General features: G+C 41.7%; 1 protein-coding gene across 4 annotated transcripts in view; it reads left to right on the top strand.

The window, feature by feature from the left end:
• Positions 1-14,275, top strand: part of FILIP1 (filamin A interacting protein 1) — a 103,154-nt gene that overhangs the window by 55,582 nt on the left and 33,297 nt on the right. For all 4 annotated transcript variants that reach the window (XM_082755603.1, XM_082755604.1, XM_082755605.1 and 1 more), the window contains 2 exons: positions 5,135-5,308; positions 7,073-7,251. In XM_082755603.1, coding sequence (XP_082611729.1) covers positions 5,135-5,308; positions 7,073-7,251 — 353 coding nt within the window. The remainder of the gene's footprint in view (positions 1-5,134; positions 5,309-7,072; positions 7,252-14,275) is intronic.

The raw sequence follows: 14,275 nt of genomic DNA on the forward strand, positions 1-14,275 counted from the left end.
ATAGGGTGTCATGATAACTGGGAAAGAAATACTCAAAAGATGGAAATATCAGAACTTCCAAATATTGTATTAGTGTATTCCTTCCCTCTTAGCTCTGCTCCTGGTCCTGAATTTTCAGAACTACTTTCAATAAATTGAGAGGAGTCTCATCATGTTATTGAAGTGTTTAGGTCGCTCTGAAGTCATTAGATGTATTTTAGATTGAACGCTGAACTGTAAGGGACATGGTTACAGATTTAGAGAGCAGTAACACTGTGAATTTGCAGGAAGACAACTTATGAACAAACAAAATTCATGAGAACAGTTTAGTAAATGGCCTGGCAAAGGATCTCAAGTTGGATTTTCCTCTCATCTGACAGTGATTACTTTGAATCCATTTGGCCCATCTTGAATGCAACTGAATTTTTTTCCCAATTTACTAGATGCCTTATATGAAACGAGTTTGACCAGCCCAGTCCCATTTCCCAGGTGACAAATGGGCTATCGCAAAAATTCCCCGTTTAGTGGGTGCTAAGTTTTGTTCACAGTCTCACGGGAGAGGCCAAAGACTGTGGGAATGGGGAGAGAGGGCTGTGGTAAATTGGCAGGGCAGTGCAGGAGGAGGAAGCACGTCCGAATGCTGGGCTTGTGTAACAGTCTTTCCATTGACCAGGAATTTGGTTGCTAGGCTGCCAGTCCCCTTTTACAAGCAGCAGAGTCATGCTATTGTTTCCTAAATGGTTTCAATTTTATGCAGGGACCTCTTTACATCCCTTCTATATCATTTAAATATTTTACTAGGCACGTATTAAAGTGAGGTTTGGAACTCAGACCCCTGCTCTGCTCAAGCCTGTAAGCAGAAGAAAGCCCTTCTCTTTTATTCTGCCAAAAAGTGAGTATTTCAGGGTAACCATGCGAAAAGTGGTCTCTCGTTGGCCTTCCAGTGGGGCAGCCAGCGTGCAGGCCTGAGGGGAGGAGAGCATTGTGCTGTGGGAGTTCCTGTTCCCAGGTAGAAACACCGACCCTGTCACCTAAGTAGGTGCTGCAACCACTGGGCAGTAGGGAAGTGGGACAGGAGAGCAGGAGAAGCTCTGCAAGACATCAGTGTTTGAATTTCAGCCCCTCTGTGGATTTACTAGAGACTTGAGGTCATCATCCTTTAGATTTGGGCACCTCCAGTAAGGACAAAACGAGGCTTAGACAGATGATACAGTTTGACGTTGCAGTTCCTCTCTCAGCAGGGACAGTAGGAGTTTGGTGAACAGGGAGGCTCTAAGCAGGCTTTGCTCCTGAAGAAAACGAATGTGGAAAAACACCTCTCAACCTATATGGCCATTTGTGTTTCTTGCCTTGAGAGTATTTCTAGGAGGTCAAATTGAACTGCTCATTCATCTGACTTGATCATTCCTACAGTTTAGAGGATGAACTGTTTCAGAGCACTTTGTTAGCAGAAAAATGTGTTTATTTTCTGAGAAACCACAATCTCAACAGTAAAAAAAGAAGTTTATCTTCAAGTTTTCTGGAGGACAATTTAAGTCACAACATGCTAAAGAGGCAAATACACTTATTTTCTAAATTCTGTATCTTGGCTTTCAAGACCTTCTCTGGCTATTTGCAGTCTTCTGGACTTACTCAAATAATTGTAGTATTCTCTCATCAGAGCACCACCAGAAAGAAATGGACATGAGAGAGGGTTTTCCTTTGCCAAGCACAATGTTTCTGTCACTATAATAGCTAAGAACTTTAGCCTGTGATTTATATACAAGTTTACTTCCCATTTGAAATCTCTTCCTTTGTTTGTCTCCTAGCTTATGATTTATGCTAAACAGCATTGTGCTTTGAGGCAATGGAAGCACATAAAGTAGATGTCCATCAGAAGGGACAGCTTGCCAGTATAGCTCTTCCTAGCTAGGAAGAGGGACCTCTTGTAACTCTTTGCAGGTACATGTGTTGAAGTAACCCAAATGTTCCTCCCCAGGATTATTCTAACTTGTTATCTGGAAATGTTCTGTGTCCTGAGGTTTAATACGGTGATAGCTGTTCCCCATACACGGAAAGAAAACATCTTCTTTTGGGTCTTCTAGTTTCAGTGGAAAATTAGTCATTTGGAGGAAACAAGAAATCATGAATTATACAGGCCTGCAGTTTCATCTCCTTCCCTGTACATTTATCCTGAAAGAGCTTCAGAGAGGTTAATTGGGGTTTTCAAATCCCAAGGTTGATGGGAAGTTAGGACATAACTACCCTGACATGGGGTAGCTGCACTGCAGAATCTTTCTGTACTGAGGCTTTGTCTCTGACCAAATAAAAGGAAATTTCCCTCCGGTTTATTATTAGCACAAGGCCTCATTTTTTTTTTTCTCCAGTGCTTCCTAGCAACCCGAGTGTCTGTTTGTTAGTTTTCTTTTCACAAACTGTTATCATAAATCCATGGAAACAGAATACTTGGTGAAGTAGGCGATACCCTTGAAAAGATAATGACAGAGTACTGGCCAAACCCAGAAAAGGCAGAAGGCACCTTGCCATGCTATCGTCATCCATGTCCCGAGTGCCCACAAAGGGGAACATGAGGGGGCAGGTGCCACCCAACCTGTCCCACAGGCTGGCAACCCTTTCCTCAACCTGCAGTGAGGGGCCTCTCTGTTCAGGGTTTCCAAGGCTCTGCTCTGTGCTCTGGAGCTTAGAGCATCACAGCTTTCCTTTAAAGATGGCAAAGTGAATAACTGGACGTGGTCTGGGGGCCCCTTCTCTAGGTGGCCCAGCTAGAGCAGGGGGTTGGAGCAGATGGCCTCCAGAGGGCCCTGGCAGCCTCAGCCATTCGGTGGTTCTGTGAATAAGGACCTTCAAACCTTCAGAGCTCTGTCTGAAGTTGGACACTTTCCCCTTTCTGACTTGGGGTGTCAGTCCTTTGTTCACCTGCTTCCTGACATCTCTCCTGATGGCTCTTAGGGGACCCAAGCCTTCAACATCCAGAAACCTCTCTTAACTGGCGAGTTTTAAAATGCTTCAGGGACTTTCTCATTCCCTCCTGCTAACATTGCTCCACTTCAGTCGTCAATGATTAAAGACTAATGAGGCTGGAAGGAAAGTATGCACAGCCGTGTGTAACTGGACAGGAGCTAACGTACTCACTGGGAAGGGCAGTTTGGTCCATCTGTCAGCTTTACTGGCACTAAATCACCACACCGGAGTTGTCTCTGTTTGCTTTACCTGTCAATGTTTAATTATGCCATGTGGGGCCCGACAGCTGCAACAGGAGAGAATGAATTCACCCTCCTTCCTTCCCTTTCCCCCCTCCCTTAGCCGAGGCTCCCAGGTGGGTCTGTTCCTGAGAAGTGGGGGTTTGGAGCTCCCTGTGCTCAGCACTAAAATGTGCCAAGGTTTCAGCATGGTTGTGTCCGTGGCCCTTGGTGCACAGGGCAAAAAGGTGCTGCCTCCTTTGTCCCCATATTTTCAGTGTTCCCCATAAGCATGCCTGCGGTGTGGAGCTGGCAATGGGACACCGAGTTCATGCCTTGAGATAACACAGACATGGCCAGGAAACTGAAGCCAAGGTCCTCAGGTGCTATTTAGTGGGTTCAGCAGTAGGTACTAACCAGAAGAGGTAGGTGCCAACAAGAAGAATTGACCATTTATTTTAGGAACCCAGTGTAGTCATTGTCTGCTGATTGTAGTGAGGTGATGGGACAGAGAGGTTTCCTACTCTCTGCCTTGCCAGAGCAGGTGATGGTTATTGCATTCATTCACCATGGAGGGAAAAAAACATTTCTCAGACTAGAAGCACTAGCCTCATAGTAACAAAGACATTAAGATAACTGTTATTTTTACAGGAATATAAAAAATGATATGTTCTTGAAACTAAAACTTTCCTAAAATATCATTTTTTTCTGTTCTGAGAGTGGCATATTCCGAGGATGTGAGGCAGGGAGGTGGACAGGCTCTCTTGGCACTCCTTGTGACTGGCCTGCATAATTCACTTGTAGTTTTGACATCTGTGAGCGATGCACCCTTCCCACACTCATGCTGAAAAAACTTTAATACCATTCCAGTCTGTTATTTGTATCTTGCAGACAGAGTGACATGTAAAGCTACTACTTAAGGTTACAAAATGTTGTACAGGGTAAGCCCCTACAGTTAGCTGTTTATAATTCACCTAGTTCTCAATTGAGTGGCATGATCTTTGCCTCAAGCTCATTTTTTATTTATTTTCATGTTACTCTATTTTATTAAGAAAAGATTAAATGGTCTTTGTCATTTCCTGAGATTATTTCCTTGCTCATTTCAAAAGCAGATGGTTTTGTGGAGCTGTGATGTCTCTGTGGTATTGGGTAAAGATTTAAGATTTGCTACAGGGATAATATAGACTGCCATTACGAACACTGGAAAAGCATGAAGCTTTGGCCAGTTCATAAATCCTAAACAGTCATTGCTTATATAGGGGCTGGATTTGCAAGAGATTTTTCCTAAAACATCCAAACTTTTCCTTAGCTCTTAATTTGCTTCCCAAGCTCACATGCTTGAATATCTGAAAGGCAAGCAAAAGAAAAATTGGTGCATGTACCCTTCTGCTTTGTATCCCTTTCGGCTTGTGAGAGATATGCCCTCCAGACAAACCAAGGAGCTCCTTTTTTTTTTTTTTTTTTTTTTTTTAAGCAAACTAAACTGAGAAAACTTTATTTAAAAAGCTACTTGAAGACAACCTGTAGTCACAAAGTCAGACAGGGGGCTAATACAGGGGAAATACTTGACTAGAGGCTGTCTGAGAAATATTAATTCAGTACACTTGTGCTTCTTCTTTTACTCATCCCCTTACTGCAGTCAGTAAACAGCATGGACAGGGAATAAGTGAAAAAATACATGAAGACTAATAATGCTTCCTTGGCTTTACTTTCAACTCAGATAAAAACCCACCGCATTCAAATGTAATGACAGGCAGGAATAGAATAATTAATGCCTGCAGGGACTACATTTGCTTGACACAGATTGTGTTTACTCTGATATCTCCCAAAGCTTTATATTTGCATTGGCAGCCCAGCATTCTTCTCATTTATGCTATTTTCGTGTATGCAGTCTGTACATATGAAATGTCCCTATTTTCCTTCTTTCCCTTGTTGGTTAGCACGTTGGCTTATGGTACTGATTTGCCATGTTACAGGCAAGAGAGGATGTGATCCACATGCTGAAGACAGAGAAAACCAAACCTGAAGTTTTAGAAGCTCATTATGGGTCTGCCGCTCCAGAGAGTGTGCTGCGAGTGCTACACAGAGATGCCATCCTTGCCCAAGAAAAATCTATAGGGGAAGATGTCTATGAGAAACCAATTTCAGAGGTAATAACTTCTTGATTTGCATCTACAAGTCTGTGCAGGGGGGAATCCTAACAAAAAGGGAAACTCTGTGTATTTTGCATGTATGCAAAGCTCACAAGAGAATAATAAAATTCTTGTGCAAATTACACAAAATTGAAGAAAAATTGAATATACTTGTTCTCTCAACCGTCAGAATAAACTGTAAGCAAAATCATTGGGTCTGAACACAAACAATATGGACCTTGTATGCTCCTTAGGGCTGGTGCAGGTAAATGAGAACAAAATCTTTGGGTGTTGCTTTTTTGTTTTCCAAATTTCCTTTCAATTATAAGCTCCAACCTCTATTGCTCACAGCACTGGTAAGTGCTCTGTGACTTTCTTGGCATACTAAAGCTCTATCACAGCAGTAGTTAGGGAAAGAAGACCAACAGAGATTGGTTTTGACTATGTTTACGGGATCACAAATCCCTAATCATTTTATGTCTCTTCAGTTCCAGGGCTGTGAAGTCAGTTCAGCCCTAAAGGAGATCTGCAGGACATTAAACCAAAGATTTAAACCCTTGGTTTAAAATCTAAGCAATAAATAAATGTAGAATAGACCTGGAAATGTCTGAGGCCAGTGTGAACGCCAAAATAAGCAACCACTGCTTATGGTTATAGTTTCTTAACAGTCCAGGGCATGGAGAAAGAGCACGCAATAACATACCGTACAGTGCACTGTAGCATCTGTCCAACTCTTCATAGTTCCTTGGTTCAGAACATTTACTGTTTAACCAGGAATTGTATCTACCACAGGGCATCTTTATACTCTGCACCCCTATTACAGTATCTTCTGGGATTTTAGGGGGGTGATAGTAAATAAGGAAAGCAGACATTAGCATTTGGGAACATGCATGAAATACTGGCTATCAAGAGTAAAAGAACTTAGCAGGTCTTTTGTCTAAAGAAGATGATAATTTGACAGGAACCTCAGTCTACAGTAACTTCTGTCATGCTTAGGTCCACAGAGGTTATGTGGGAGCTAAAATAGGATGGTGCAAAAGATTTACTCTCAAAGGCTGCACCCAGCTAGGTTCCTTTACAAAATGGATCAACTCTTTTTGACTGTCGTGGTCAGCTTCTGGAGGGCTGCTTAAGAGCAGCTGCAGCCCTCCTGCTCTCCTATTTCCCCCAGTTTGCAGAGGCACCCTGTGAAACAGCAGCTTTCTGGTGAAGCCGGGGCAGAGTGAGATGCAACTCCCACAGGGGTTGGGCACCAGGTGGGGAGAGCACACTACATTCAGACTTTTTATCTCAGCAGTCCTACAGGTACAACTGTGTTGACGATGAAGTTCAAATTTCAGCCTTGAGCTTATATTTTGCTACTCACATAGGTGCCCATGTCCCTATAGAGGTACTTGAACTTGGGGTCCTAGGGTCTGAGAGCATGTATTCCTCCTGGGGATTTGTTACTGCTGTTCCCATGTGAAATGAGGAGAGTGCATGCAGCACCTTGTCACGGGAGGCATTCTGCACTGCAGCAATATTGTTTGTTACCCTAAAACCACATGAATCCCTGTCCTTTGTGTATCCAAGAATGATGTAAATGTTTATTGCAAACGCGTTGTCCAAAAAAATTATTTTTACAGGACAGTTACTCCTATTTTTAGGCACTGCTTTATGTAAAGTGCAGGATGTAAAATTCTGGGACTTGCATTTACCGAACATGACACTGTTTGTTAATAAATCAGATGAAGTAAGCAAGGAAACCTCTAAAATAACCTATTCTCCTTTCCTACAACCCAGCTGGACAGGCTTGAAGAAAAGCAGAAGGAGACATATCGACGCATGCTGGAACAGCTTCTTTTGGCAGAAAAATGCCATCGCCGCACAGTTTATGAGCTTGAAAATGAGAAGCATAAACATACAGATTACATGAACAAGAGCGATGACTTTACCAACCTCTTGGAGCAGGAGCGGGAAAGGTGAGTACCAATGACAGTGCAAAGAATACCCTTGATATCCCAGTATTTTTCAGTTCAGCAGTGACATCGTCTGGTCTTTCCTGTGTTTAAATGGCAATAAACTCATGTAAACCATTGGTAAAAGTCAGTCCTCTCATGTTAGTAGTACATTACTGTGCAAGTCTAGGGCTGGAAGAACACCATTGAACATTCCTGCAGTGTGCGCTTGAATTTAAAAATGAATTTGTTTTGACTTACTCATGCCCATTTTGGGTTCATCTCCTGATAGCTTTTGAGAGATCAGATGTTATTTATGTTGGCTAAGGTTTGAGCTGGCTTGCTCAGCTGAGTTCTGCATTTTGTGAAGGACAGGGCACTGTGTCACTGTGGGAGGAATGGGTAAGGAAAACAACCATTTGGTTGTTGGCACACAAATGGTAGGGAATTTGCCATGCCCTTCACATTTAGGCTTGTAAAGTCACTAACAATTTGCATTATTTTTCATATTTCTGAATGGGTTTACCTCAGGCAAGATCTACATCCCCCTGGAAGAAAATATTTTCATGTTTTATAAAATGTGCCCAGCCTGTGACGGACTACCTGAAGGTCTTTATCTAACAGGCTCAACGCTCAGTTTTTTTCCCTTCAAGTATTAGTCCTCATTGTAGGAGTAATTTATCCTCTAAGTCAAAAGAGGACACCTTTTGCAGCACATAGTTTAGGTGAAAAACAAGCACTCGGCAACAGTCTGAGTTTTGCAATATGAAATGTCATGCTCATACCAAACTACTTGAAATCAAACCAAAAAGTTTGGTGAAAAAAAAAAAAAAAAAAAAAAAAAAGCTCTGGGAAGAATACTTAAGGCAAGTTCAAAGAAGAAATGCTTTTGAGGAAACCACAGTCTGGTGGCAGACATTTTCAAAAAGCCAGGAGCTAAATTGTTTAGTGAATTTCCTGAGCTCTGTTCAGTGCCAGCTTTGAGTAGGTGGCACATGAGCTAAAGTGACCGTATTTCCTTGTTTAATAGCTGCTGTTTTTCTGGCTCTTTGTCTTCCTGTGTTCACTGGCAAACTTTAAAGGACAAAAATGTGTCTGCATATTAACAATTTTATTCCCTTAAGAGAAAATAAAAAATCTGTTGTATTTGCAAGTAAGGAGTAATTTCATATCTGATTCTCTTAGATGTCATTTTTTCTCAATGATGAATATCTGTGCATGTGTGGAGATGCAGGCAACTGAATTGCTACAAAAGTAAAGGCTATATTAAAATACCATTTACATTTCTCTTTACATTTTAAATTCACTTTAATTTATCAGTTGCTGCCTTCTTATTATTCCAGCTGAACTCCTGAAGGCCACTAAACAGCCTGAGTTTATAAACTGTTTGCTTTGAACCAATTTCCTTTAATGAATTGATTTAAAAGATTTCTGTCTCACATTACTATAGCTGGCATATCAACTCCCATCCCAGAGGCATTTTTGCATACTCTTCCTGCTGTTCTGTGTCTTTGAAGCTCCAGTTTTCCTATACCCTACAATTTTTGGAAAAACAGCAATAAAAAGGGGGAATTTGAGTTTGAACTTGTGTTGAAATCTTTGAGAATAACCAAATCCTCTAGCTTTAGTCAATGGTACCTCTGTACTGGTGGTGGCAGGTGAAGAGCTGCAGTGCTTTTGGGTTATGCTGAGTGACCAGAGAAACCTGGTGTTTGCTATTTAATCCACTTTGTCCAAGGCACTAATGAGAAAAATCACATCACGTTTAGTAGCAACCAAGTGGAGAGGACGTGACATATGACTAAACGTGGAAAACCAGCATGCAGAACCCTCCCTCTCTAGGCTGCTCCTCCTTCATCCCTTACAGAGCAGGTTAGAAAAGCCAGGATGGCCTGGAAACCACTCACTAGCATATATTTTGAATGACCTCAACTCCTCATCTTTGTTTGCCGAGTGCACATAAAACTCAGGATTTGCCTGCATCTTCATAGGTTTTGAAAACTGGAAGTAGTGTGGTTCAAAGACTGTGTTCCAGGACAGAGCAGACGATGGGATGACTTCTCAGGAAAGCCCTGTAATGGCAGCCAGCAAGAGATTTTTGTCAAAATGACAGAGTTTGCAATAGAAAGATTAAATTGTGGTAGGTTAATATATATGTGTGTGTGTATATATGTATATATATATATATATATATAAACACAACACCATGCTCACTTAATGTGCATAGTGGGACAGAGAACTGGCCTGCCTAAAGGCAGTTCATAGGCTCCTGCCTAGCATTCTTGTTTTATAAGTATCACCATATACATATTTTTTTTATTGTTGTGCTTTGAGGCCCAAGGGTTACTTTGTTAAGAGCTGAGCAGACTTGTAGTCGCCATAAAAAAAGAAAGGGACACTGAGGTGAACTTTGCCCGTCAGCCGCGCTGCTGCACTCGCAGTTACAACGTTAATGAGACAGGGTGAGCGGGAGGAAGAACAGTCCTGTGGGACAGCCATTTCACAGCCGTCTGGTACAATGAGAGCAGCCATAATTTCTGTCCTGTTTGCAAGGAATAATTTCTGCCCCTGCAGTGTTTTACCAATCTTTCCTCACTAGTGTTGTCCACACCAGCTTTTAGAAGCCACATCTGCTTTGCCGACCTGTGAGAGTTCAAACAAGATAAAACGGGGAATTCTGTAAGAGCAGAAATATCCCTTGGTTCTAATGCATTTCCAGCACTCTCATAATGCATTTACTTTGGAATATTTATTTGCATACACTTTCACACATGAACTCTAATCCATCCACAACAACATAATATGAAAGCTAATAGTCTCTATGTGAAACTAATTATTAGGCCAGCCTTGCACAGTGAGAAAGAAGTGAGAGAAAAACATGATTTGTCAAGAATAATTATGCATGAAAGGTATAAAAAAGAGAAAATTGTACACAAGGATATTTGAAATGTAGACAGCTAGGAGGAGCAAAATGAAGCAGCGAGGAGGGCCTGGCTGTTGGTGTTGGCTCTGTGAGTAAACTGTGGAAAGGCTGTAGGAAAATGCCAAGTCATTACAGGACAATGGTAGAAAACGAGATTAACAAAATCTGATACCTTTAGTGGAAGGTGCTTCTGTAAACATGGTGGCTGACGTGTTTTGCAAATTTCCCTATAGTATGCTAAAATCATTGCATAAAGATGAGTATGTCTTGAAAGTTAAGGACAGTATCTTCAATTTTTACCAAAATTGACCAAAATTACCCTTTTCGACACCTGTATACCTCATCCGCTCTCTCCATACCATCAAGATCTTCTTTGGCATTTTACTTCCCCTCCCCAGGACTGCAAATCAGCCCGCTCCCTGCAGCCTCATGACTAGGCTGAGGAATAAGGAGAAGAGCTGGAGCCCCCCGGGCCTCCACAGAGACCTTTAGTGGCAGATGGTGGGGTGAGGGGTCTCTGAGGATGAGGGGTCTGTGTGGAGCTGCACTGACAACGTGACTTGGACATCTGAAGATCAGGAGATCCCACAGCAGCTGGAATGGTGAAGTTAGTCCTTTCAGCACAGGCACCCCTCCTGGTTTTCAGTGGCACATTAGGAAATGAGCTGGTGGCATGAACTTGGTCACTGGGTGATCTGGCTGCAGCTGAACCAGCTATGGGCACTTCCATACCCCCAAAAATTCTTGTGCAAAACTGGGTCAACATGAAGTTAAATTTGGTTGTTCTCTGGGCTGCTGAGTCCCAGCCCTCAGGCCTCTTTAGGGAACCGTAGGGGAAGAAAAAGTAAATCTTTAGGATCGAGTATAAATGTTTTTGTCTGATCAGCAGCCCTTTTCCCCCCTGAAAAGGGGAAGAGCTCTGCATAACCTCGGTACTGCTTCAAGCTCTTGATTCAACCTAAAAGGTGAGGTTTGAAATCCTGACATTTTCAGAGGTGCTAATCTCTGAACAATTTGTCTTGTACTCTTCTTCTAATCCAGTTTGTTGACAGCATATTTTGCTTCTATTAAAAGCACTGGAAAGCTCCTATTGATTTTAATGGTTCAGAAACAGGCCTGTGGTGAGGACGGCTGCGGCGGTCCCGCGGGATGGCAGAAATAGCCTGCAAGTCTTCCAAATGTGAGGGGGGGGTGTTCTTTCAGATGCAGGGGACATTGTTTGCTGCATACATGGTGCGATGTGGCAGCAAGGCTTTGTTGGAACTTGCTGAGGGTGATCTGTGCGACAGCTTTGTGAGTCATTTGATCATTTCCAGCATGATCCTTGAGACTGCTGAGACTTTTACTGCACCACACAGCGTGTCAGTAAATCACACCAAGTATCTAATGTAAGCATTGTTCATATGGATGCATCGATATTACATCTGGTCACATTTTTATGAAACGCATCATCATCGAAGCTATGAGGATTTTAAGTTGGTTCTTGCTTCTCTTGCTGTGGCTTCAAGTTATTCTTTACAAGGGACAGCGCTCCCTGCACACTGAGGCATTTTGCGCTTTCCTCAAAGGCAGGGCTGAGAGGACTCATTCTGTACTCCCTAAGCAATGCCCTGTTGAATCTGGTTTTAGTTAAACCCTCTTTTTGAAGTACACAACCATAATTAGATCTGCTTAGAGGAGACAGCAGGACTGTGACCCCAGATCTTTCCTCTACAAAGTTTCCTTTCAGCCCTTGCGTAAAATCATCTCCTCTCTGCCTCCCCCATCACAGCACCCCCAGCAAGGAATGCACTGGCGAGTCCCTCCGCGGTCTGTGATAATGCATTCCTCTCGGCTTCGGTCATCCTGGCACTGAGATGCTCTTGGCTGCTCTGCTGGTGATGTAATTCTGGGCCCGCATCACCTGCAAAGGAAACCAATCTGCAAGCAATAAAGCACACAGCCGTCTTGAAACAAAAATGGGAGTGTTGATGTTAGCAGGTTTTAGAAAATCTTCTTTTGTTTTCCCTTTTTACATTTCTGCCTTTTTTTTTCTTTTTTTTTTTCTTTTTTTTTTTCTTTTTTTTTTTTTCTTTTTTTTTTTTTGTCCAATCTCCCCCTCTTCTTCTTCCCATGAGACGGCAGCACCAAGTCTTTCACTGGGGAGCACTTGCATTTTTGTTTCCCTTTATTTAATTGCACCCAAGCAAGTGTAGAGGCTGGAGTGCAAGAGGGCTTGGAGATTTTGTGTACGTTACCTTTCCAGTTTGCATTTTTTCTTGATTTTTATGGAGACTGTAAAATAAAGAACCTGGCAGAAAGACAGCAGGGCAGAGCCTCCATCTCTTGTATAGAGAACAATCAAGCCAAAAGTCTGAAGTGTTCAGGGCTAATAAATCTCTGTGATTTACCAGTTTAAGGCCAAATTCTGTGATAAGAACAGCCCTATACTGAGATATTGGGGTGAGGTGTATGGTACAAACAGACAGCACAGTCTTTGGCCTGCAACTGTGTAATCTGTCGGTGGTTCCTTTGAAGTATGGAAATTAAGTTCTTTTACACAATTATTTTTTTTTGTTGTTTCTTTTGCTCCAGTATTTCTTAGCCATATTCATACCCAGACTTTAGGTTTTTTCATCTGTTCATTGTTTCTCTGTCCTGGTTTCCAAATTGTGACCCAAAAAAAGGAAAAGTCAGCCCAACGGGACTGTGGGAATTCACCATTGCCTACAGTAGTTACTCATCTTTCTGCACATTACTGGCTGTAGTAAAGCACTGAGTCACTCTCTGTCTACTTTTCAGTAATTGCATTTCTAAACCTTTAATCTTATAATGTAGAAGGCAAGGGCTACAGTTTAATAAAAAAATAAACAGTTTTTATTCTTTTCTTTTAAACTGACATACTATCTGTATAGTTTGGAAACACTTTTTTTTTTTTCCTACAAATGTAATATTTTTGTAGATCACAGATTACAAATTCTGTGGTAGTCTATTAAAAGAAATAAATGAATAAACCTGGCAGTGACAAATACCAGTTCTGCACAGTTAAGTAAATCTGAAGGTCATCCATTTTACAGGTCCTGTTTTACAGTCCTAGCTGTAAAGACTGCAAGGCCGCGGCTGTTCCCTGCAACTTGCTTGAAGCTCATGTTTTAACTAATGATTCTGGTCTCAAGCTCCAACAAAATAGCTCCAAAGGTACCTTAAAAATGAGAGAACAAACAGCCACATCGAACTGTGGAGAAACAATGTGAAAGTATTGCGAGTCTTACACAATGCGAGGCTTGCCATGAGCTGGGACTAATCCAAATCCATCTCTTCACACTTGGATAGTCTTCAAAACTGTCCAGTTTCAGTCACTTCTGGGATTATATAAAATAGCATCATGTGTTGTTTCAGCTATTCTTCCAAAATTTCTAAGTAGGCATCAGCTTCACAGCCCTTGAGAGAGAATTATTATACAAAACTATATGTAGTTCATTATTCCTACCAAGTTTGCTTGCTAAAATCATCAATTCAAATGCTCCCAGGGTCAGATGGGGGGAAAAAATTACTTCATTCAAAATCTACTCACGGACCCAAACTCTGTCCAGGGTGCAATAGGTAACAATTTGAACATTTAAGGGGCCTTTGGCATGTTTCAGAGTTATTATACTACTGAAATAAATATCAGTTCATGGTTCTATTGAGGCCATCTTTTTAAGTTGTCATTTTTTTAGGCAAAGAAAATGAGAACTGAATCGGGGTCATGTTGGGAAAATTGCTTCCTCATTCAGAAAGATTAGAAACAGGTTTTAGTGAACGTGCCAGGTTTCACTGAATTTCTAAACATTTTAGACAGATGCCACTTATTTACAAGTATAAATATATGCTAAAAAGGCACTCAAGCTTGAACATGCTGGGCATTTGCTTTATGTATAAATGGAAGTTTACCACTGCAGAGATGTACAGAAGGACTAGCGAAGAATATGACATACTATGTTTATTCAAGACCTGTTCTACACTGTCAAATAACTTTCAATAACTTATGTGAAGAACCTCAGGGTTCCATCTGATCTGGGGTGCCGTTCTGACTCAGTGAGCCTATACAAGGAGCTGTCCTAACCCTAAAAAGATGCAAAGCTTTTTCAATCCTTTGCTGTAATT

Source organism: Aythya marila (assembly GCF_965140915.1).
Source record: "Aythya marila genome assembly, chromosome: 3".
NCBI lineage: Eukaryota > Metazoa > Chordata > Aves > Anseriformes > Anatidae > Aythya > Aythya marila.